The sequence below is a fragment of the Typha angustifolia genome, chromosome 1, assembly GCF_048772165.1.
Source record: "Typha angustifolia cultivar Huaian chromosome 1, ASM4877216v1, whole genome shotgun sequence".
NCBI classification, from domain to species: domain Eukaryota; kingdom Viridiplantae; phylum Streptophyta; class Magnoliopsida; order Poales; family Typhaceae; genus Typha; species Typha angustifolia.
Genome location: NC_133239.1, coordinates 2397370 through 2419467, shown reverse-complemented (window position 1 = coordinate 2419467; position 22098 = coordinate 2397370). Strand labels below are relative to the sequence as shown.

Sequence of the window (22098 nt, the reverse complement as noted above, 5' to 3'; positions counted from 1 at the left end):
AAAAGGAACCTCTCAGTTTTGAAAAACTTCCGTAGTTTCCAAAACTGTAGGCGGAGATCGATGTGCAAAAAAACCCGTTCTTAATGTTCTCTCTTACTGCACCGGTGGAAGACTTGTTCAGACTCATCACAAGCAAATATCTTCTTTCTCTTCTTCTCTTCTCTTCTCCTCTCCTCGGAGACTGAGTCTGGATGCTCGCTTGCCATGGACTTCTCAAATACTCTCCGCGAAGTGGATTTCTTCTCAAGAGAGAAGAAAGAATTGGCCAGAAAGGCGTCCGACGCCGACGTGCCGGAGGTCGATATCAAAAAAGAAGACCTCAAAATTAACGTTAGTGAATTCCTACCGATGTTTAAACTTCTATATATGATTATATTTTGTTTAGATTTATATGAACAAATTTTGTTGGGCTTGAATAGATCGGTTTGTCGTTGAATAAGGAGGATAACGGATCCAAGACTAATGTAAGTAACTATGTCCAGCAAATTTTTTTTTTTTTTTTGGTGGATAATTTTGATTCTGATGGTGCTGAATATACCACTTTTATCAGTTGGTAACGATTAAAGCCGAGATGAGACGCGTCAACGAAGAGAACCAGAAGCTTAAGACCATGCTAAGCCATGCAACAAACAACTACAACAGCCTTCAGATGCATCTTGCCACACTAATCCAACAAAGGAGCCATGACAATGGTAGCCATAAGGTAGCTCACATTTACATAACCTAGTAGTAACATAAACAACCCCATAGTTTAATTATTTCGTACGAACTAGTTAAGTGATCAACTTTGTGAATCTTTCATCAGGTCAGTAGTGAAAAGATTGATACAGGAAAAAGAGACCACGAAGAAGCAATTATGCCATCTCCAATAGTTCATGAGATTTCCAATTCGATTGCTGAAGGAGGAAGTGGTGATCAGTCCGCATCACCCATAGTCCAATTTGATCAAGAGAAGTCCGGTGTCAGAGAAGACGAGAGCCCGAAAAAAGCACCAACACTATTTCCTACTCCGAGTGCAGACCAAGTCCAGGAATCTACGATGAGAAAGGCTCGTGTATCAGTCCGAGCTCGATCAGAATCCCCAATGGTATCTATCTATCTATCTATCTATCCATCCATCTTTCTTTTTTATCAGGAAAAAAAAGGTTCCTGAATTACAAACTAAGTTTATATTTAAGCTATATTAGATTAGTGATGGATGCCAATGGAGGAAGTATGGGCAAAAGATGGCGAAGGGAAATCCCTGTCCTCGTTCCTATTACAGATGCACCATGGCATCAGGATGCCCAGTTCGCAAGCAAGTAATTTATTACATCCACTTCTCTTCTAATAATCCTATGTCGTACGTAACTTAATTAACCTAGTTGTGCTATTAGGTACAAAGATGTGCAGAGGAGAAGTCAGTACTAATAACCACCTACGAAGGGAATCACAACCACCCCCTTCCTCCTGCCGCCGTGGCGATGGCTTCGATCACCTCCTCCGCGGCGTCCTCGCTCTTGTCTGGCTCCACATCGAGCGCAGACGGGTTGATGAACCCTAGCTTCTTCTCGGGAGCTATGTTACCGTCCTCGGCCGGCGTGGCCACCATATCGGCGTCCGCGCCTTTCCCGACGGTGATGTTGGACCTCACGCAGACCTCCGCCGACGTGAAGCCTCTGGCGGTTCACCCAGTGCGGCTGGGAAATCAAACTGTGAGCACAACGACGGCAGCAGCCATCCCGGCGGACCGTAACTTCACCGCGATGCTGACCGCTGCAATAAATTCTTACATTGGCGGCGGCGGAGGTGGTAGGGCTAATAATTACAATGATAATAAGATGAGAGAATAATAAGAGAAAGTTATAGTGGCCATTCTTTATGTTTTTAATTTTATTTGGTTATAATTAGTTTAATATTTTTAAGATTGTTAGATAAGAAGGTTGCATTCCTTTCTTTCTTATTCCTGTTGTGATCCATATGACCATATATACGTCATGGGAAGAGTTAATATCCATGCACGTGATTAATCAACAGCCGACGGGGGTCCCACAACGTGTTTGGTCGTGGGTCGCAATGTTAAGAGCTCTCTATATGTACGGCAAGCATTAGTCAACGTTTCATCGTCGGTGCTTGCTTCAATCTTATCTCATATATATATATATATATATATATATATATATATATATATATCTTAGCATTTTCGGATGGCGCCGAAGTGTTTGAAGAAGAAAATCTATTAATTTGGCCTGAATTCCTTCGTGCTGCCTGTGAATTTTTTTACATGCTTTCTTTTCGTCTCCTGATAATTATAACAGATATTGAAATTTTGAAATCGAACTAAAAGATAGTTTTTCTAGTCAATAGTAGTAATATGCCAACGGTAAACAATAAATAAAACTAAGCGAACACTAGAGAAGTTTTTATGTGAAAAACTCTCTTACAAATTTGTAAGAATAAAAATGTTACAATTTTTTTTTTTAAGGATTAAACAAAGTAACACAATTAATCAACAGTTCAATACGAACAACTATATTCGTAAACTGCAACTGTCTCCCCCTTCATCATATAACTTTTGAGGTTTGCCTGTGACCTAAAAGACCCAATGATTAGTTTACATCCTGCTATGAAAGAGAGAGTATCAAGTGTAATAAACAAATAAAATAAGACAAAATGAAACATAATTTTCTCTTACTTGCTTAACGGGCCAGGCTGGGCTGGGCCGGGCCGGGCCGGGCCGGCCGAGTTCGAATAATAATCTCAGACCGAAGAGAGTTAGGAGTCGATTGATTGGATTCAGATCCCTTATGTTTTACTTTTATTACCCTAAAACACCAAAAATGTCTTATTAGATGCCGCCTCAAATCACCATCTAAGAAATAGCAAAATATGTTAGATACTGAGTCATGAAGATAGATAAGTTCGATCAAGATAAGCTTCTCAGTCCTCAAAGTCTTCTTAGATCATTAATATATATTGTATACATATGATAGGGACGCTAAAAATATGTTCTACTTCTAAAAGCCCTGGAGATCTAGCACATTGGTCTCTGAATTCGTATCTCATAGTGGATTCACTTCCTTCGCCTTTGTCTAAGTCTAACACGAAGCAGCCAAAACCACTAAGAATTTTCTAAACACTAGAGGATAAAAGAAACCTCTGTAGATTGACAGCAATTAATGTAGTCCGCATTCGCAAGGAGTTAAAAGCCAAAGCCCACCTACATGATTGGAAGCATTCGTTTCTCTTCGAGCACCCCACGTGAGAACAGACTCAATTTGATGGATGGCCTCAGGAACACCGTCATTTAATTAGCAAGCACTTAGAAAAAATAATATTATCTTACATTGTCTTAATGCGTTTGGACTGTTCCTTAGATTCTTTTCTCTTCTCCTTTTTCCCATCAAGAAATGCTTCATAATAAAATCTAATTAATTTGTTCCTGTTACTTTACAGGTTGGACAACCTTCGTTATGTATGTTTACTGCGAACCAGTTTATAAATGTGGACGGTTAATTATAGTTAGTTACCACAGGTCACTGGAGCTATTTACTTCAAAATTATAAAAATATTAACCTCAATATCTACGACGATATTTAAGTCTATAAACCATTGCGGTCGTAAGCTAATTGGGCCGCTGTCGTGAGCGATATTTTTGTGTTGCAAACCAACAAAAACTGTACAGCAAAGGCAAAGGCAAAGGCCATGGGATGGATAGTCTATGACATGCATGCATTCCCCCCCCCCCCCCCCCCAACGAGAGTAGGTGGCAGATGGGGACCAGGTCAAGCAGGGTGGGGGCCACCTCTGGCCAGGGACTCCGGAATGAGACCTCAACGCGTGCCAGCGGTCCACATTTTGCCACGTGTACGACTGCGGTTGCTCCGAGATGGGGCCCACCCGCCTCCGGAGACACGAGTCAGGACAGCAACAAGGATCTCTGCTGCCTCGCCAACGTGGGCCTACAGGGGGAGCCCTACTTCAAAATGAGAATTGTGGACGAGATCTCCGCCGTACACCTGCCCTCTCGCAGGTGTCGCTACTGTTTTGGTGGCGGTCCCCGAGCCCTTCCTCGCAGCCGTCTGATTGATGTTCGTGCGTATCAAATTCCCACGGCCCAAAGCCATCGCTGGATGCCGGTAAATGCTCAGATCCCTCCAATTAAGCTCCAACACGTAAGAAGGACACTTTCTTTTACGTTGTACCGGCGGAGGGGAAAGCAGAATCCCGTAACGCCCGTGAGATCATTCAACCAAATTAAATTGCCCGCGACTATACTCTTTTTGCTAAAAGTTAGAATAAATCGTGGAATTACTAAAATGGCCTTTCCCTCGATTCATGGGACCGCCTTCCCGAGAACTATACAGAAGACGGTGGAAATTTTGGGATCTCTGCGTCTAAAAATAATAAAGTTAATAAACACAGGGGCTAAAAAGCAAAAACAAACCCCATAAGCAAAGTTTTAAAACGGAAGGGGGGGAGGGGGGAGAGAGAGGAGAGAGAGGATACCAAGAAGAAAACGTGACTCCTCACATGCCATAACGCCAACCGCGGCTTGTCAGCGCGCTCGCCACTCACAACTTTTCCTCCTCTCTCTCACAAACTCCTATAAGCCCCTCCTCCCACCTCCCCTCGAAGCCATTTCTCTCACATTTTCTCCCACCTCAACCCTCCTTTCCCATTCTCGAGTTGATCCTCCCTCTGTTGACTCTTGATCTCTGGTTGAAATATCTCATTGTTCTATGATGGAGCTCAGCGGTGTGCCTTTGAAGGCTAATGCACTTGTGAGCCAGGTGAGACGGGGGGGCCTTGGGAGTGGGGAGAGTGGGATTTGGGGGGAAGGATTAGTACTTGGTTGCAGGACTAAGATGAGGAAGAGTTTGAGGGATAAGAGTTGGGTTGGTGGTGGTAAGGCTAGAGTTATATCCAATATACTCACTTCCGATGTCGACCAGGAGACCATGGTAAGTAAGATGGATCACTTGGATTGCCTTTCCTTTTTGTTGCAGCATTGGTTGATGAGTGTGTTTTGTTCTTCTATTATTGTGCATAGATTTTGTTTGATCTGTTGTTTTGCCATATGATTTGTACGCTTTTGGTTGTTATTTAATTTGTGGTCACTCTTCTACTTGATTATAATACTGTGGCTGTGGTTATGGAAGGGCTAAATGGCTCTGCTTCACCTTTTCAGGTATTTCGAGCACCGGTGTTTGGTAATCAAAGAGCAGACCCCAAGAATGTTGCTTCCATCATTTTGGGTGGAGGAGCAGGGAAACAGCTTTTCCCTCTTACTAGTACAAGAGCTACACCCGCTGTAAGAACACCGTGATCTAGCTTCTGATCTTGTTTCATATGCCTGGGATTGTAGATTTCTAATTCTAGTTTTATGTAAGCTTTATTTCTCCTCTATTGGTATATATAACTTTATACTCAATCTCAATTAGGAAAAAGAAATTCTTTCAGGTGCTTCTGGTCATTTTTGGTTGAAGAGCTTAATGTTCTACTTGGTGGATCTTGTTTGCTTAGCATGCAAAAGCAAAACTAGCGTCTGCTAAGTGTTCTTATAAATTCAGAGTTAAAACATAAGTTGTTTAAAGGACTTCAGTGGACTGCTGTGATCTTCTCCGGTCCCTGAGTTGCACAGACTGGCTTATTCCAAGTTTTTCCCTTTATTAGTGGGCATGTTGGATTGCTGGTTGTTGGTTTCAAAAGTACTACCTGTGCCGTTACAAGAAATCTTTTATTGCGCCGTTACTAGGAATATTTTGTTGAGCCGTTACGAGGAATCTTTATTGCCGTTACGAGGAATCTTTTATGACTCTCTGTGAATGTGCTATGCAAGTCACAAGAGTTTCCCTGCTTCAAACATGGCCTTTTGTTATCCCACCTCACTCCTGCCCTTTCTGTTTAATAGTCTATAATGATGCCCATTTGTTTGCTTCTGCTGATGTATTAGAAAGACATACTCTTTTCCTAGTCCTAGTGCACCTACTTCTTCAGTCGTTAAGGTGTTGAATTATTATTTAGCTCTTAAAAATGTGATATCTTTATTTTAACTAGTAAGATGGCAAATCAACATAGTTGCCTTATAAATAATGAAAGTTGTTCATCTTCTATTGGTTATACTCTTAAATCTTCAATCAGTGAGTTGCGAATTATGTAGGTTCCTATTGGAGGATGCTACAGGCTTATTGATATTCCCTTGAGCAATTGCATAAACAGTGGAATAAACAAGATCTTTATCATGACTCAATTCAACTCAGTTTCTCTGAATCGCCACATTTCTCGTACATATAATGGGAATGGCGTCAATTTTGGAGATGGATTTGTTGAGGTAATACTTCTGAACTTTTGGATAATACTAGGTTAAATATTTCTTTTGTGTGGAGTGGAAGGTTTTGCAAAAAATCAAGAATAACAACATTGCCCCTCATTTGTGATTCTGATTTAAAACATATTCTGTATAGCATATATGAAAATGGAGCCAATTGTGCAGTTGGTAAGAGAGATGAATTGTTTATCCCTATTGACACTAATATTCATTTTACACAAAATAAACAGGTTTTGGCAGCTACCCAAACACCTGGAGAAGCTGGAATGAACTGGTTCCAGGGTACAGCAGATGCTGTGAGGCAATTCACTTGGGTCTTTGAGGTGCACAACTTCATTTCCTGCTCTACTAACATAAATATCTGCAGAAGCAGATAGCTTTCTTGTTACTCATTCCTTGTTTTTATAACAAATGAGAGATGTTTACATATACAGGATAACAAGAATAAGAACATCGAGCACATTTTGATTTTATCTGGTGACCATCTATATCATATGGACTACATGGACTTTATTCAGGCATGTCATAATTAAATTCAGATTTGCCCATAAATATTTGAATGAAATAAATTGCAACATACTAAAGTGATTCAATGAATGAACAGAAGCACATTGATGAAAATGCTGATATTACGGTCTCATGCGTGCCTGTGGGCGATAGGTATGGTTTCTTTAGCTTATTACTTATACATTCAACCAGTTGATCTCTGATGGTGTCATTTTTTAGCATATTTATTTCTGACGGATCTCCTGACACCATGATCATCTCCATGGTTCATGGATGATTGCTTATTATTCATAATATTGAATATTCTAATTACTGTATAAAGAATAACCCTGTAAATATAGGCTAATGGTTATAGATTCTACATTGCAGAACTGATAGTCATTGAATATACATGTGTTGCCCCAAAGGTCACAATATCAATTATCATGAGAGTTGTCTTCTTAGGTGATTCAATTGTCTTTTAAGATTTACTAAGTTTGAGTTTCCTAATTTGTTCATTTGTGGCACTTGCTTTCTTACTTATGTAACTATCCAGTTGAGTCTTGACAACTAGGAATTTTTGACTTGTCTCTGCTGCTTTTGTGCTAAACCTGAAAACTCACCATGTTTTAACCAAAAAATGTTGTTGAATCCCTTTCTACCTATTTTAGGATTTTATCTGTCTCTTGGCATTATTAAAAGCTCTCAGTTTTCTGGTTTATCGTGAACAATAAATTTTGTTTGTTTAATAATCTTCCACTAAGTTAGCTCTTTATTGTTTGAAAGCCGTGCATCTGATTATGGATTAATGAAGATTGACAAGTCTGGCCGTATTGTCCATTTCTCTGAGAAGCCCAAGGGTGCTGATTTGGAGGCTATGGTTAGAAATATCTCTCTATCTACTTTTCATTGGAGACTAATTACCATCTTACCACATAAATACCCTAAAGAGAACTGTTCTGTTTACTGCAGAAAGTGGATACTACTTTTCTCAGATTATCTCGTCAAGATGCTCTCAAATATCCCTACATTGCATCAATGGGAGTTTATGTCTTCAAAAGAGATGTTCTCTTAAAGCTTCTAAGGTAAAGACAAATATTCATGAGTGAAGTTTCTATCTGGATCTGTATTTTTAATAGTTTCTTTTAGGTGGAAATATCCAAAATCAAATGACTTTGGATCGGAGATCCTTCCTTCTGCAGTAAAGGAGCATAATGTCCAGGTAAGCTAGCATTTTTGTGATATATCATATATTAATTTATCTATCCACTGCTCAATTCTTAGCATAGAAGATGGTCATTATTTTCATCCTATAATGTGTGATATTAAAAGAAATATCCAAGTGAGACATGGATTTATCTTCTACCAAATGCAGTGATAGATGATTATTTATTGGATCTTTATATTCTTGCAGGCATATTTGTTCAATGATTACTGGGAGGATATCGGAACAATCAGATCATTTTTTGATGCTAACTTGTCACTCACAGATCAGGTTCCCTTATTAAGATGACAATATGCCTGCCTAATATATCTCTTTTGCATTTAGAACATTGCGAGCCATGTAAATTTCAGTTGTTACAAGAGTGCACGTGAGACATTTTTGTTACTTATCTCTTCGAATCTTTGTACTTTTACAGCATCCAAAATTCCAGTTCTACGACCCAAAAAGGCCGTTCTTCACATCACCTCGATTTCTACCACCAACCAAAATAGAGCAGTGTCGAGTATGTTTTCTACACGACATTTTCTTCCTCTTCCTAGTATGGTCATCTCATAATTAGATTTATATGTGCAGATTTTGGATGCAATTATTTCTCATGGATGCTTCCTGCGTGAATGTGGTGTTAAACATTCTATAGTCGGAGTACGATCGCGTTTAGATTATGGTGCTGAGCTCGAGGTGCATATCTAAATTTAAACTCCACTGTGCGGTTATCATCCTTTGTCAATTAAATGATGCTGAATCAGCTGAAATCTGTGGGACAGCATGGCTTGTTTCCTTTGGGAATTTCACGGAGATACTTTTGCTGCAGAAACACAACTAATGAAATGATAGCAACAATAATAGTGAATAATAATAAGAATAGTAATGGTTTTAATAATAATCAGACTGTAATGTTCTCTGGTTTCTAAACATTGCAGGATACCATGATGATGGGTGCAGATTATTACGAAACTGAAGCAGAAATTGCTTTCCTTCTAGCGGAGGGCAAGGTGCCCATTGGTGTTGGACAGAATACAAAGATAAGGTGAGATGCAATCCAAGTTTCCTTAATTATTTACATCATAGTATCGGAAGATTTCTGAAGAATTTTCTTGATGTTCCTAGGAACTGCATCATTGACATGAATGCTAGGATAGGCAAGAATGTGGTCATCACAAACAAAGATGTAAGCTACTTGCTGTTGATCTATACCTATCCAATGGTATGTTTATCTATACTCATGCTCATTCTTGTAATAGGGTGTTCAAGAAGCTGATCGTCCAAGTGAAGGATTTTACATACGTTCGGGGATAACAATATTACTGAAGAACACAACCATTAAAGATGGAACTATCATATAGGACAGTATGCCTCTTGATTGCTATTATTCAACTGGAAATGAACTTGGAAAGCCAGACATGGTTTTCACCACTTTGAGGCAAGAATGAGCTCTAAAAGAAGGTGGCCAGGGTGCTATCCTCATGCTGTAAAGATGGAGTACTAAAGCTTAGTCATATTTCGTTGATATATCCAAGTCATAAGCTGCACTAGGCAGCAATATCCATGTATGTAAACTAGGACTTCCCTTTGCATTGCAAGTTGTGAGGCTTGTAGGTATCAAATAAGTTATTCCATCCTGTAAATATGTTTAGCTTGGAACTATTGTGGAAATTGTCGTATAGACTATATCTGTTTAATATATGAACGCCATAATGGTCTTATCTCTGTGCCTTCTACACAATGAAGCAGATCTCTATTTTCTTGAGCTATTAATTCTGGTACACCCAAATAGGAACAAAATTCCAGAAAGGTAACATTCACGATGGTCATGGATGCTTATAAATTCCGTTACTTTTTATTTCTAAAAGAGTGTGCTTCATTTCATCAAGAAATATTTCTTTACAAGCACATTGGACATGGATATATCCTTTTGACAACAAAGTGTGGTATAAGTTCTCTCCCGGATGAAGGAAAATCATCTCAAAGAGACACCAAACTTTAAAATTCATTTGAAACTAGTAAACACTTATAGATGTATTTTGAATTGGCCTGCTTTGTAAACTACCATGTAGGTTTAGTTCTTTAATTCGTCACCCTTGTTTGATTTCTTCATCCTCATGGCTTGTGCCTTTTTCAACTTCTCCACGTCCCGAGTTCTTGCGTACAACTTGCTAAGGTAATGCAGCCTCTTACACTGAAAGGTGATCAGAGCAGTCGTGGAAGGTGTCTCGCCTAAGATGATTTCATATCCATCCCTATACGAGTCCATTCCTTGCACGAGGAGCTGCCAGAAAAGACCGCCAGCGCTTGCACCGCCATTTCTAGCGGACTGGTATATCTTAGAGTACACAGCATTGAACAATGCATCCCTCTTGCTGTTACTGAAGCCAGGATCTTTCCAGGATTTTCCGAACTCGGTTATGAGCAGAGGCTTTCTGAGGATTCTTTGTGAATCTCGGAAGTGTACATCGAGCCAGTTTGCCAAGAAGGCAAGCTGGGTCTGATCATTGGAGTTGGACAACCTGCTCCATGGAATACAACTCAGAGATATGAATTGGTCATACTAAATGAACATAAGGGACGATGATCTTACCATTGGTCAGGGTAAGAATGTAGAGTAGCAAAATCGATGCCGGGAATCTGGTTGTTTGCTATGAAGTCAGTTCCTATTTGGATTCCTGGATTGACTTTGTTCTGAGGCGAGTATAGCCCATAAAATCCCTCTAAACCTGCCTCCAGTAAGTGATTGCTGTCTATAGATTTCACATATGATGCCATCTCTGTGATCCATGCCTAGAAAAGGGAAAGGAATAGAAGAAGAACGACTTAAAGGTCGGCACCATGCATCACATAGATTAGGAAAAGAAAATCTAACAAGAACTTCCACTGGTTTTGGCCATCCAAGTGTCTTTCAGACTTTGTTCTCTTAAGAGTAATGTCAAATGATAAAAAGATACTATGTTATGGAGTGTTATAGACGATAGTGTAAGAATGGCACTATAAATGAAGGTCTAGAAGATAAAGTTAAGAAGTTAATGGAAATTAACGAAAAGAATTGTAGTTTTCTAACCTGGATGGTCCTTCCGGACAAATCCGATTGGCATCTGGGCTCATTCATAAGCTCCCATGCAAGGACTGCCGGGTCATCCTTATAGGCAACTCCAGTGATGGTGTTGATTCTTGTAAGCACAGTCTTCACAAAAAGAATGAAGCATTTTGAGCTCACAAAGTGATAATTACATTTGGCGAAATGTAAAAGACTTAGATTCAAGAAAAGGAATCCGAAAATTGTAAAGAAGACAGAGGCTGATTATTAGCAATGTAACTAACTTATATAGCTCAAGCCCTTGAAAAGCAATCAATAAAACATATAATTAAGGTGGGAGGATCCTAATTTATTACCTACTATCACATGTATACAAACGTGGGAACTAATAAGTTATAAGATCATGGCGTTTGTGGATTGGTGCGGAGAAAAGTAGTTCAAATAGTTCCATTGCAGAAGTCCAACCTCTCCATCAACAAAGTCCACATCCAGACAAAACATATCCAACTACTTGTACTATAACAATATAAAGGGAATCATTAGACAGTTCTTCCTGTTGATCTATTATCTACATCCTTGTACACAACCCCCATTTTGGGTCATTTCTTTAATACCGCAATTTACGGCAAGGCTACAGATCTTTCAAAAAAAAACTGTTAATTAATCAGTTGGTCATTAGAAGAAAAAAAAACAATGAAGTAGATCTTCCATCTACATGTCAAAAATCAAAATAGATTCAGCTGTGAGCAAATTTATATAAGAATAAGGCACATCAAAGGATCAACATACATCTAAAACAGAAATCGCAGTTAAAGTTTGGGATTTAGGCCACTTATTCTTCTTTATACCTTGACATGGTTCTTGTAGTAGCCTTTAACAACAGGGTTTGTGAAGAACTCATCATCAGATCTAATGGACTGCCCTTGATCCCTAGCCCATTGCACATACTGCTTCTTCCCTCCAAAGCTATCATATTCGTTCACCAAGCTCAATATGAGCCTGATTCTATACTTCCTGGCCTCAGATACAACAAAATCCAACCCCTAAAACAAGGACGAACAGGCAAATAAATCTTAAAAGTACCCACAAAAGGAAGAAAAAAAAAATCAAGAAATGGGTGCCTGATACCTTGAACATCTGTTCATTGTAGGAGCCTGGGGAGTACTGCAATGGTGTGCTGCCCCCATCACTGAAAGCCCAAGTCCTGGCCACAGAGAGGCTGTGACGTGAGGCCTGCCTCAGGGCAAAAGAGACCTTGCCTCTCTGAGATGGGTCTGAGGCCAGGGTCATAAGCCAGTACGCATTGAACCCATCGGCATAAAATGGCTTGCCGTTGAGCACAAAGTGTAGCCCTCTGGTCTTGATAAACCCACCTCTTGCATCCACTCCATTGAGGCTGAGGCTAAGGAACAGGAGAAAAAGAGATGCTAGAAGCCTCATCCTCCACATCCCTCTCTCCTGTCCTCCTCTTCTCCTCACTCTGAGAAAGATGGAGATGTGAGAGAAGGAATGCAAAGATCAGGAGAAATTTGGAGGTATAAATAGCTGCATATTATCTCCTCTTCTTGTAAGAACCTGAGATGAGCCCTGCCTTTTAAGAAGAGTGTTCGTCGGCTTTAACTACACTTACACCTGATGTAGTGCATGTGACCCAGCAGTAAACCTCCATGAAAATAATTAAACAGTGGCTTTATGATTACAGTGCATCATAAATAACACCATTTCTTCCCAGTTTGATGTTGCTCTTCTGTGGCAAAGCAACAGTCACTGGAGCAGTCTTCAGATGGTTACCAGGCATATGTTGTACGTAATATATATATATATATATATATATATATTTAATTTTAAAATCAGTATAATCGAGATATCATAAAAAAAAAAATTATTTCGCTTAAAAAATACAGCGTTATATATATTTAAAAAATAATGAAAAGATGAAAGTTATATACTCTCCTATTCTTTGAAGTTATTTATACATTTCTATTCTTTTGAGAAGCATAATAATATTTTAGATCAAAAGAATATAAAGATATTTTGTCTCTCTTGTATTTTGGATTAAGATCACTTTGATCTCTTAACTCTATTTTGTATCACTACATTTCCCTACACATCAAGGTGAATGATAAAAGGGCTTAAATAACTTTAAGTTAAAAAAAGAACATGTAGATTAAACCATTATAATTTAGTCAAAGAGACCCAAATTTTTACCAGGTTTGGTTGATTGAGCGACCCAAAGTGATTAGAACATAGAGAGAGGGATTGCAAGTTTGCCACTTTTTGAGAGATGAGAGATGTCATGATTGATAGAGCCAACCAAACACATTAAGTAATTAAGCTGGTCACGGGATCTTCCCCCACTTCTCCAGCGTCAAAGAAGTCAGGACGATCCAAATAAAGCAAAGGTAGCAATTTATTTGTTCCTCATTGCTTGCTTCTATGCGATCTATGCCTTGATTCCGACACAAATCTAGCTATCTACCCAACTTTATTGCATTAATAAAGGTGATGGAGTTTTACCCCACTCCCTACTTGTCTGCAAAGGTGGACTTGCAAGCCATAGCTTCGATTACTTTATCTACGTTTTATAGTTATTTTTTGTGTAATAAAAGTGTTAAAAAGTAAGTCTTTGAATATAAGTGTCGTTTGAGTTTTAGCAGAGATATATGAAGAATTAACTAATTATCTCAATATGGCAATAGAGCTAGCAGCATTTATTGCAATTCCAACTCCAAAATTAAGGCAGACAAAAAATAATTAAACCAAGTGAAAAAAAATATATATAAAACCTAACAAATATATCTTGAGTGCATTACGAACCAATACTTTCTGTCATTATTGAAAGGAAATAAATAGAAGGGATATAATCTACATGTTGTGCATGTGAGGGCACATGGACATGGCGGATAGAGATGGGATGACGAACAACGAAGGCTAATAACTAATCCACGTTAGTATGTTCGAGGCCGTACAACCCCTCCAACATTGTATCCAGACACACACGCAATGGTAAGTCCTACTCCTACAGCACTGCAAGAGCAATTAGCACGATAATAATTCACAAATATAATGTCTAAAAAGCAATTATGAAATTAAAAACGTGTTCTAATCAACTATAACTTAACTTGACGATTTGGTTACACCCGGGCACGTGGCACTTATACCTACACCTAAGCATAATAGCTAATTAACCTCCCAAACCAACCAACCAACCAACATGATTCAACTCAAATTCTAAATAATTATAAAAAAATTATTTAATTATTTAGTGGTTCGAATTGATTCAATTGATGATTCGATATGACCATTAGTTTGGATGAACAGTTCGGTCGCGCAATAATTTGAAGTAAGTCTCGGTGACGTTTGGTTCAGAATAATTATTCGATGATGCATATGATTTAAAGTCTAGATTAAGCAACTAAAAACTCGGTAGAATCTAAGTACTTTTATATCTAGAGGGAGAGAGAGTCGTGGCTTAAATGCCTTCCACGCCCATGCGATCGGTGGGCCACGGTCTGCCGAACAGGACATTACCAGGCACAGGTGATCTGCCGACTGCTTGACACGCTGAGCAAAGCAACCGAACCTCGAATCGGCCCACACTTACTTTTTCCGGGCCCCACATGCATGCTGCTTCTATTTCTGTCCGGACCTGGCGGTTGGCAAGTGGGTCCCCACCGACCGAGGCCACCGTAGTCCCAAGATGCGGTCGGATCGTTACGTGCAAAGGTGAAAGTAGAAAAAGAAGAAGAGACTCCTACATAATTGCCACGAAAACTTTTAAAATATTGTAATCGTCACTGTATCCTTTAAAATATCATAATAATTATTAAAATTATTAGCCACTTTTAAGATACCATTCTATTAGTTAAAGTTAATTAATCACAATTAAAGTATAATTTAGATCTAAATTACTATTTTATCCTCACATAAATTATTAAAAATAATTAAAAAAAGCTATCTATTATTATACCCAATATAATAGTACAACTGAATATATCTTATTGTATATATGAGATAAAAAATTATTGATAAATATATCATACTTTGTATATGTTTATAAAGTTAAATAATAGTTTATTATTAGAAATATTTTATTAAACATTAATTATAATGACTGTAAAAAATGCAGCGACAATTATATAATAATTAACTCCCGAGATTTATTATGGATTGGATATTTGGATGGCAGTATGCCACGGAGCTTTGCGGCACCAAACGCGGAGTTTGACGAATTAGAAGAGCAAATCACGGCGGATGTCTAAACTAAAGTTGGCATGGCACTAATTACTAGGTTGTATCATGTTTAAGTCGGCAAATCCATTGGGTAGTCACTTAATACAAATTAATCGCTCGACCTCTGCGAGATTAACGAGTAAAGCATAACCTAGCGTAGAGATGTGGGAATTGTAGATCTAAGCTCCCGTTCAATAATTATTATCTTGGTCTTGTCAAGTTAAGATGGGTCAGAGAGTGAAGCGTTCGCCAATATTTTACTTAGTCACGAGGGTGAAAATTGTATATTCTTTATTGAAGTAGGAGTCTTCAGTTGGGCCATCATCATTGATAATGCAGCGGATTAAATTTGTAATGGCTTATTGCTTGCGTCCCATTTGAAGATTGCATCCTATCTTAAAGATGATCGTACTACAACAGTATGATAAAATATCTTAAATTAAAATTTTGAATAAAATAAATATAGATCGAATCTTATCTGTCCACTTTTCTTGTAGGTTAAACGAACCTTAGTACGGACGAATTTGAACAGATAAATTTGCAGAAGAGCACTTTCTTGGAGGGCCACAAGGGGCAATGAGGTCAAGAAAGCAATGATCACGGGACAGAAGCCCGCCCAATCAACGCCATTGTGGGAGACCTTGATGCATATTTGAAGTCAAACGTTTCAAAATTGAAGCGTGAACTGGCGAGGATAAAACCGAAGAATAATGTTCACTCCAATATTTGAAATCTTTGGCATGGCTACTGAAGTTGAGCATAAAACCAAAGAATCCTGTAACAAAGTCAAAGGACCGAAAAGGGGTTATGTGACTTCAAAAGTACGTATCCGTTTGTAGAATGATAATGTCGGATAAATGAGAGTAAGAATGAAATGATAAAACTAAGGATAGTGTCCGAATAACGTACCTACGTATTATTAAAACGTTTTGTTGCATTGTATAAATAATGCCCTACACGATCAGACAAAAAACGTAACTGCTCCAAAGCAGAGTCAGTTTCTGGTTTCATCTCTTGCCGATGGACAATAATATGAAAATTAGTTGTCTTCAATATTATGAAACAGAGCCCTTGTATCCTTCTCAGACGGCCTCGGTATTCCAGACCACAGAAGTACCTCTTCTTTGGAATTCACATGGCCGGAACTTATTCATAGCTTTCCCCATCATTGCCATAGCTGCAATGCTCGGAAAATGCCTTCCTTCAAGATTTTCAGGAACCATATTTGATTTTTCTGGATCAGAAAGCAATGTAGTTGGTGCATTTGCCTGATCTCGAGCTTCTTTAGGATTGTCACAATGGCACCATCTCCCAATCCAAGACTGCATACTCTTTACTGATACCCCAGAAAAACCCGCACAATCATTTGGCAACTCGGTCATCTTATCGGGTCGTTTCTGCTCTTTAATATATTTCATCAATTCAGAGTTGGACCTGTTGTAATTAATTACGCTACCTAATAATTCTCCAGTTGATGGACCACATCCAACTTTCAGTCTCTTGGCCCCAATGGCAAGAGAATCTGAAAGGTTATGTCCAAGACGTTTAAGCCATCTACTGCTTTGCTCTAGGCATTCTGGGGCTTCCGTTGGTACACTTGAGCTTGAATTTTCTTGATTCTTAAAAATATGATCTCCAGCCAGACTCAGTGTTCTAGAAATACTTGGTTCTCTCTTACTTGCAGAGACTACTTTATCTGAAGATTTGGCATGCTGTAAGTTTATACCAAGTAACTCAGTTTCATCATCTCTGCTTATCATTTGTGTAATTGGTGATGTTGCAGCAGATTCGCAGTAGATCATGTTTGGGAACATGACACCCTGCATAATTCATAGTTAAGACAATTTGCTGCGTCAAACTTTCCCTTCTCATATATAAAAGCACATCTTATTTCATGCATATCCTATATTATCTATTCCAGAAATAATTAAAAACAGGTTCGCTGGTCTACTCAGTTGGCAAAATATATGGACTATCTCCAAGAGAAAAAGTTCCAAAGATGAAAAATTTTGCAATTAAATGGACAAGATATTGTATCAATTATCCAAACTGAAACTTAAATGTTGTTTATATTCTGAAGGGCAGTAAATATTATGAAACAAAATATCTTTGGTAGCTTTTCCGCAGATTAACATAATCACTCTAGCCTTTTCCCAGTAATATAGGTTGTATAGAGCACAACTCAAAGATGAGATGGCACCAACAGGACAGAGATTTTTATAAGTGACTGTTAACCTACATAAACCTATAGAAATTGGTGTCAAGTTCATAATACATTTAAAAAAGAGAGAGAGAGAGAGAGAAAATAGACAGCCTTACCATAAAATCTAGGTCAATTGGCAAGTAAAGCGATCTAATTCTTATTTGCAATTTAGACAGGCAGATATGGAGCGACCTATCTCAGGACTTCCCTCATTTCCTGGATAAGGAAATAGTCTAGACGAGCAAGAAACATGAGAAAGTTTGACCGAGAGAATTGTCTTCATCTATAGGAACGACTAAGTTAAGAGTACATGAAGGTTAATTCCCTTGTACCATATAGAGTATTTCGAACAATGACTAGTTGTTATATGCAATGAAAAGGTCTAATTGCCAAAATAATCCTTGTATAAAGTTCAATTGTTTTACTCCTAGGAACAGTTACAGTTGATATTCAAGCATGAAGGTCAAAAAGTTGCAGACATGGTCAAATCAGCATACAGTCTGCAACTGTAGCTTATTAAGCTGAGGCATTAGAGAAAATATGGAATGTTTATACCTTTTTTGCTCCAGAGGAAGCTACACCTGTAAAGCATGATCAAAAAAAGAAAAATTAGGGAAGAGAAATTCCTGCTATAAATAAATAAAATGTGGTAAAGAAAATATATCTACACTGACATAACACTTGTTCCATTGTAGCAGTGTCAGTGCACAACACTTATTCCATTACTGCTCTGTCTATATATGCTTTTCAAGTGTTCAAGCAAGCATAACCAGGAATCCATCTCGCCATTTTGTTATACAGAGTTTATTATTAACTACGCTTCGAAAAGACTAAAGAGCTGTGATTAAATCATACCTGCAGAGGAGCTCGGTGCCTGGAGAATATCAATATACAATGTATCAGTTTTACCCGATAACTCATTTTGTGATTCCTCTATATTACTATCGATGCCAATTCCACTATCCTCATAAACTTGACCACTCTTTGATTTTCGAGGCGACCGTGAATCTTGAAATTTCCTGTCATGTTGTACTGCAGGTAAAGTAAGCATTTCAAACAAGGCAGGCCTTTTGACTCTAGTATTATTCTTTGAATCTATCAACTGCTTTTTATGAGTCACTGCCTTGGCCACACTTTTTTCTGCCAAATGATATTCAGTTGCATGAGAGAATCTATGTGATACTCCTCTAACATTTTGCACAGAATTCACCCTCTGAGACTGTACATCATGAATATGGCAATAAGGCATTTTCTGCAGTGATTGATGGGACTGTTTGGCATCATTAAATCTGCTTGTGCCTGGAGAAATTTCAAGATCATGTTCCTTGCCAGAATCATTTGGTAGCTCTCTACCATGAGAAGAAAGAGGGAGTGGAAGTTCACCTGAACTAGGGAGTCTGGGTACCTTGTTCGATCCACCATTTGTTCTTGACCACGGAGTGCTAGAACTCTTTCCAATAACTTTGCTGTCACTTTTCACTTCTGAAAACATAAACTTGCCGTGGCCATATCTATTATATTGTTTCAAGCCAGTGAAATTAGTTCTTAGAGAGTGTTCTTCTACTAGGCACTGAGAGTTTGATGAAATATTTCCGTCCTCACTACAAGAACAAGACATTGTATTTTGTCCATGGCCTTTAAGTCTGTGAACTTTTATCTGAGAATCGAATCCTTCAAGATCATCTTGGCAAGGAAGAAGACCTTCACTAGATCTATAAGGCTCCATCCTTTTATCAACATAGTGTCTCATCCTTCGGGCTCGAAATTGATGCTCTTTTGATGAAAGTGCCATTACATGTGAAGAAGACATGGTTTCATTCAGTGACTTTGGTGGCTCAGAAAATCTTCCAGAAGGATTTCCAAATTCAGACCTCCGTTTTGGATTTAATATACCTTCTATTTTCCGATTGATGTCAAACATAGGAAAGTGATCCCACTCTGTGTCCGGGTTGTCTGAAGTCAAAAAGTGATGAGCATTTATATCTTCCCAATCTACAGCAGAGTCTGAAAGCTTATGAACAGATAATGTATTTGATACTTTAGGACTAGACATGTTGACATCTTTGTGTATGAGAAAGTTGTTAAGAAACATACATTTATCCTTTTCGACTTCCTCTGTTTCAGCTAGTTGGTGAACATCATATTTTATATCCAAGCAATTAGAATCACACCCCATGACATTGTTTGAGGAAGACCTCCTATAATCGGCATATTTTTCTGATCTTCTGGCAACTCTAGTTTCCAAACTTTTAATTGGAAAAAGTACTTCTTCTTTTGCATATTCCTTTTGGTCGCTTTCATCAGAAACACAACAGTTTTTACAACTCTGAGAAATTGAATTGCTGCTTCCTCCTGTCCAACGTGTCACCCACAGTGACTGGTATTGATCACATCGTTGTCCATCAATATTTTTGTCCATTACAAAATGTAAATCTTCCCTACTGCCATATTTATGTGCAGCATACTCTGACATGATTAGATTTAAAAAATACACATCGCAAATGATTCTTTTCTGCACTCACCGGTGGTTTGTCTTTGGCTGCACAGCTTCTGCTGTAGTGAAAAAGATCAATTCTAGTGTTAATGTGATGACTGTAAAGTGTGCTTAGATATTTTACAATCAATTTATGACAGAAAGCAAGAAATCAGCTATTTAAGTTCAACAAAAAGTGGCTTCTGCCGTGATAAGGCATCTGATCTAACCTGAACTTGGTGCAATTCACTTTGTGCAATAAAGAAGAAATAAATCTACAAAAAGGAAAGATTTATTCAACTGCTCCTAGTAAATTGCTCGCTTTCTGGATTCCCAAGAAAGCTCATAATAATAATAATTATTCAAATTATTGTAAGTCTGTAACATGTGAGCAGATTCAAAGTATGATACCACATAATAATGTCCACTAAAGATGTTCAGAGTTACTGAAAAAGACACAAGTATGGAAAAGTAATAATGTCAATGACTACTTTAAGGATAGGTATATTGCCAATTCCATGGCTCTTTTACTACCTACCCAAACTCGAAAGGCTCCTTATTTCTATTCTCTAACATAATCAATCATAAACAAGATAAGAGAAAGGAACTAATCAGTACCGAAACTAACCGAGACCGAGACCCACCACAGCCGAAGGCACAAGAATGGGCAACCATTGCAAGAAATCCAAAGAGAGACCTTTTTCATAGTAAAGAAACCTAACACCCTAAACAGGCAAATATATCCAATTTATTCCTTCGACCAAACCAAATCAGAAGGAAAAAAGAAGAAGAAGAAGAAGAAGAAGAAGAAGAAGAAGAAGAAGAAGAAGCAAATATTGGTAAAACAACGACAATAACAACAGCAATAAAGAATCAAAGTAATCCACAACTCACTTGTTCCAAACTCCATCAGATTCCGCTCCAAAGCGAAGAAATCGAACGGGGAACAACTAAGCGGCTTAGAATTCTCTCTCTCTCCCTTTCTTTATCTCTCCTCTTTATGGGAGACGACGAGGCCATTCCGAAGCCAGAGGATTTGGGGTATTAATATTCGCGAGTTGGAAATTTTTATCTTATCGGTGATAAATATCGAAGAAAAAGCGAAGCTAACGTTGGCCTACTCTCCGCCACGTAATCGGGTCGAGACAAGGCGCGAGAATATTATAATGCTTTTCGCGAGTATCTCGGGAGGGGAGATAAGAGGAGGTGGCATTAAAGTGAATTTAGTAAAGGAGGGATGGCGAAATATCTTATAACGGTGACTTGTCTTCGTGCCGTTAACCTGACCCTTTCTTTTTCTTTTTCCTTTTTCTTCCTCTCTTTTTGACCGCAGTTTTACATGTGGATCATATCTTTGCTCAAGTCGCGAGCATCTTTAACTATAATTAAATTTTCACCTAATTAATTCCAATTATTGTTTGACTTAAACAGTCGTAGTAATCATTAAAAACTATTGGTACTCGGTGAGGGTTTGTCCCGAATGTATTTAATAAAATACTTTTAATTTATAGGATTTTTTTATAAATTACATTTTATATTTTATCTATTTTATAATTTATATTTCTTCTATCCTTTATTTTTCTCTATGATTCTTATTTAATATCCTAACGTTATTTTAACTAACTGATATTGATCAAATTTAAAATATTCTCACCACTATTTTTTTTTCATTCTTATCTAAAAAGGAACGAGTAATTTAGATATTTATAAATTATTTTATATATTATAATAAAATATTTTTGTGTTGGTACTATTTAAATTAATAAAATGTGCTAAACAAAAATTATAAGAAAAAAAATTAGAGGTCTGAGTTTCAAAAATCATGAGTGAATTATAAGACATATAAAATATAGGATATGATTTATAGATTTTTCTAAATTTTTAAATCTTTGCAATTGCCGGATAGACTCCGTAGATTATGGATCCTTTATTCATTGGCTTATATAACTAAATACCATCCCAATTTAGCACTAGTGAAAAGTTGATTAAAGCTCCTAACGATATTTCTTATACCTATTTTATAATCCTAAATTTAAAAAAAAAGGACTCTTTTTTTATTAGTGAGCAATATTATTCCACTTCTAAAAATTTTGTATAGTGTTTGCGGGCATATTATTATTTTAAGAGAAAAGGGACAGAT

General features: G+C 37.9%; 4 protein-coding genes across 8 annotated transcripts; 2 read left to right on the top strand and 2 right to left on the bottom strand.

Moving 5' to 3' along the window:
• The first annotated feature begins 43 nt into the window (after positions 1-43).
• On the top strand, positions 44-2121 carry LOC140762539 (WRKY transcription factor 6-like). The gene is made up of 6 exons (XM_073100416.1): positions 44-330; positions 420-464; positions 551-703; positions 806-1087; positions 1188-1301; positions 1377-2121. Exons 1-6 carry the CDS (start codon positions 205-207, stop codon positions 1830-1832), a joined length of 1176 nt encoding a protein of 391 aa, XP_072956517.1. The 5' UTR covers positions 44-204; the 3' UTR covers positions 1833-2121.
• Positions 2122-4435: 2314 nt separating this feature from the next.
• On the top strand, positions 4436-9728 carry LOC140763548 (glucose-1-phosphate adenylyltransferase large subunit 1-like). The gene is made up of 15 exons (XM_073101792.1): positions 4436-4943; positions 5171-5293; positions 6143-6313; positions 6541-6633; positions 6745-6828; positions 6915-6970; positions 7583-7676; positions 7769-7881; positions 7946-8018; positions 8211-8291; positions 8437-8523; positions 8595-8699; positions 8942-9048; positions 9129-9189; positions 9263-9728. The coding sequence occupies exons 1-15, from the start codon at positions 4722-4724 to the stop codon at positions 9362-9364; spliced, it is 1572 nt and encodes a 523-aa protein (XP_072957893.1). The 5' UTR covers positions 4436-4721; the 3' UTR covers positions 9365-9728.
• A 127-nt stretch (positions 9729-9855) lies between these two features.
• On the bottom strand, positions 9856-12618 carry LOC140763556 (mannan endo-1,4-beta-mannosidase 1). The gene is made up of 5 exons (XM_073101804.1): positions 12178-12618; positions 11898-12092; positions 11074-11196; positions 10597-10796; positions 9856-10525 (listed from the first exon to the last, which is right to left on the bottom strand). Exons 1-5 carry the CDS (start codon positions 12496-12498, stop codon positions 10078-10080), a joined length of 1287 nt encoding a protein of 428 aa, XP_072957905.1. The 5' UTR covers positions 12499-12618; the 3' UTR covers positions 9856-10077.
• Positions 12619-15716: 3098 nt separating this feature from the next.
• On the bottom strand, positions 15717-20999 carry LOC140763521 (uncharacterized). 5 transcript variants are annotated; one of them, XM_073101777.1, is made up of 6 exons: positions 20853-20999; positions 18869-20038; positions 18341-18784; positions 18041-18066; positions 16192-17102; positions 15717-16057 (listed from the first exon to the last, which is right to left on the bottom strand). In XM_073101777.1, the coding sequence occupies exons 2-5, from the start codon at positions 19956-19958 to the stop codon at positions 16365-16367; spliced, it is 2298 nt and encodes a 765-aa protein (XP_072957878.1). In that variant the 5' UTR covers positions 19959-20038; positions 20853-20999; the 3' UTR covers positions 15717-16057; positions 16192-16364. The 5 variants fall into 5 exon arrangements, with proteins under 5 accessions (XP_072957878.1, XP_072957855.1, XP_072957870.1 ...); XM_073101754.1 differs by adding an exon at positions 20577-20683 and having other exon boundaries at positions 18341-20038; positions 20853-20988; XM_073101769.1 differs by adding an exon at positions 20577-20683 and having other exon boundaries at positions 18341-20035; positions 20853-20988.
• Positions 21000-22098: the final 1099 nt, after the last annotated feature.

Bases quoted from the DNA above. Each gene is read 5' to 3' on its own strand.
- LOC140762539 (XM_073100416.1), top strand. From the start codon at position 205: ATGGACTTCTCAAATACTCTCCGCGAAGTGGATTTCTTCTCAAGAGAG. The intron at 331-419 runs GTTAGTGAATTC...GGGCTTGAATAG, and splicing joins AAGAAGACCTCAAAATTAAC to ATCGGTTTGTCGTTGAATAA. The intron at 704-805 runs GTAGCTCACATT...ATCTTTCATCAG, and splicing joins ATGACAATGGTAGCCATAAG to GTCAGTAGTGAAAAGATTGA.
- LOC140763548 (XM_073101792.1), top strand. From the start codon at position 4,722: ATGATGGAGCTCAGCGGTGTGCCTTTGAAGGCTAATGCACTTGTGAGC. The intron at 6,971-7,582 runs GTATGGTTTCTT...ATTGTTTGAAAG, and splicing joins TGCGTGCCTGTGGGCGATAG to CCGTGCATCTGATTATGGAT. The intron at 9,049-9,128 runs GTGAGATGCAAT...TGATGTTCCTAG, and splicing joins GGACAGAATACAAAGATAAG to GAACTGCATCATTGACATGA.
- LOC140763556 (XM_073101804.1), bottom strand. From the start codon at position 12,498: ATGTGGAGGATGAGGCTTCTAGCATCTCTTTTTCTCCTGTTCCTTAGC. The intron at 11,197-11,897 runs GTATAAAGAAGA...CTTTTTGTGAAG, and splicing joins ACTACAAGAACCATGTCAAG to ACTGTGCTTACAAGAATCAA. The intron at 10,797-11,073 runs GTTAGAAAACTA...TCCCTTTTCTAG, and splicing joins TGTCCGGAAGGACCATCCAG to GCATGGATCACAGAGATGGC.
- LOC140763521 (XM_073101745.1), bottom strand. From the start codon at position 19,958: ATGTCAGAGTATGCTGCACATAAATATGGCAGTAGGGAAGATTTACAT. The intron at 18,067-18,340 runs GTATGATTTAAT...CATGCTTTACAG, and splicing joins GGCACCGAGCTCCTCTGCAG to GTGTAGCTTCCTCTGGAGCA. The intron at 17,103-18,040 runs GTATAAACATTC...TGAATTATGCAG, and splicing joins CTTCCTCTGGAGCAAAAAAG to GGTGTCATGTTCCCAAACAT.